The sequence below is a fragment of the Mustela putorius genome, unplaced genomic scaffold (genome assembly GCF_011764305.1).
Source record: "Mustela putorius furo isolate JIRA1106 unplaced genomic scaffold, ASM1176430v1.1 tig00003987_pilon_pilon_pilon, whole genome shotgun sequence".
NCBI classification, from domain to species: domain Eukaryota; kingdom Metazoa; phylum Chordata; class Mammalia; order Carnivora; family Mustelidae; genus Mustela; species Mustela putorius.
This window is the reverse complement of record NW_025422126.1, coordinates 110901-112423: the sequence shown is the minus strand read 5'-3', so window position 1 is coordinate 112423 and position 1523 is coordinate 110901. Positions and strand designations below refer to the sequence as shown.

The window sequence follows — 1523 nt, the reverse complement described above, 5'->3', positions numbered from 1 at the left end:
AGAATTTGTTAGACAACTAGATACTTTAATTAACAAATGACAATATACAAAATAAAAAATACCCTAATCCCTGACTCAGAAAATTTGGTTGATCATTAAAATGCACTATGGAAATTTAAGACATGGGTGTGAGAGGAGGACAGTATCCATAAAGTATATTTTTTCTTCTCTTTTTCTTACTCTAGAAAACACACATGAATTCTAGGCCTAATTGATCATGCTAATAATATTGAATAAAACAAACTGGACCCCGGCCTCATTCATTCTTAGTGGAGTCCCAGGACTGGAAGATATACACATGTGGATTTCCTTCCCATTCTGCTCCATGTATATGGTGGCCATGGTAGGGAATTGTGGGCTGCTCTACCTCATCCGCTATGAGGATACATTGCACAGACCCATGTATTACTTTTTAGCCTTGCTTTCCCTAACTGATATTGCCATGTGCTCTAGTACAATTCCTAAAGCTCTCTGCATCTTCTGGTTTCATCTCAAGGAAATCAGCTTTGGTGAATGTCTGGTCCAGATGTTCTTCATCCACACCTTCACAGGAATGGATTCTGGGGTGCTCATGCTTATGGCCCTAGACCGTTATGTGGCTATCTGCTACCCACTGCGTTATTCTACTATCCTCACCAATCCTGTCATTGCAAAAGTCGGACTTGCTACTTTCCTGAGAGCAGTGTTGCTCATCATTCCCTTCACTGTCCTCACCAAGAAACTGCCCTACTGCAGAGGGAATATAATCCCCCACACTTACTGTGACCACATGTCTGTAGCCAAATTATCCTGTGGCAATGTCAAGGTCAATGCCATCTATGGTCTGACGGTTGCCCTCCTGATTGGGGGCTTTGACATCCTTTGCATCACAGTCTCCTACACCATGATCATCCGGGCAGTGCTCAGCCTCTCTTCAGCAGATGCTCGACAGAAGGCCTTCAGCACCTGCACTGCCCACATCTGTACAATTGTTTTCTCCTACAGTCTAGCCTTTTTCTCCTTCTTTTCCCACCGCTTTGGGGGCCACACAATCCCTCCATCTTGCCACATCATTGTGGCCAATATTTATCTGCTCTTGCCTCCCACTATGAACCCTATTGTGTATGGGGTGAAAACCAAACAGATACGAGACTGTGTCATAAGGATTCTTTCAGGTTCTAAGGACATCAAACCCCAAGGTGTATGAAGAAGACATTAAAAAAAAAAAAAAGGACATTTCCATTACAGAAAGGAGATTGTGTTTATGCAAGAGGTGTAAAATATTTCAGGAAACACTATTTTGGCATGAGTGATGCATTTCTAAATGCATGTCTTGAGAATCTCAACAGGCCTGCCAACCAATATTTCTATGAATTGTTTTCCTTCTCAGTCCTGTGAGAAGGAATATATATCTTTGAACAAACCCTAATTAGCCCACTTTCCCTAAAAAATAAAGTGAGAGTTTCCCGTTTCCAAATAGCTATTATAATTCCTACATTGAGAGCCAGTTGTTTCTTTCCTCTGGAAAATATGTGCTATATACT

General features: G+C 41.5%; 1 protein-coding gene across 1 annotated transcript; it reads left to right on the top strand.

The window, feature by feature from the left end:
- The first annotated feature begins 217 nt into the window (after window positions 1-217).
- LOC101690561 (olfactory receptor 52N4-like) lies at window positions 218-1186 on the top strand. The gene has a single exon (XM_013049226.2). The coding sequence runs from the start codon at window positions 218-220 to the stop codon at window positions 1184-1186; it is 969 nt and encodes a 322-aa protein (XP_012904680.2).
- Window positions 1187-1523: the final 337 nt, after the last annotated feature.

Coding starts and splice junctions, on each gene's coding strand:
- LOC101690561 (XM_013049226.2), top strand. CDS start 218: ATGCTAATAATATTGAATAAAACAAACTGGACCCCGGCCTCATTCATT.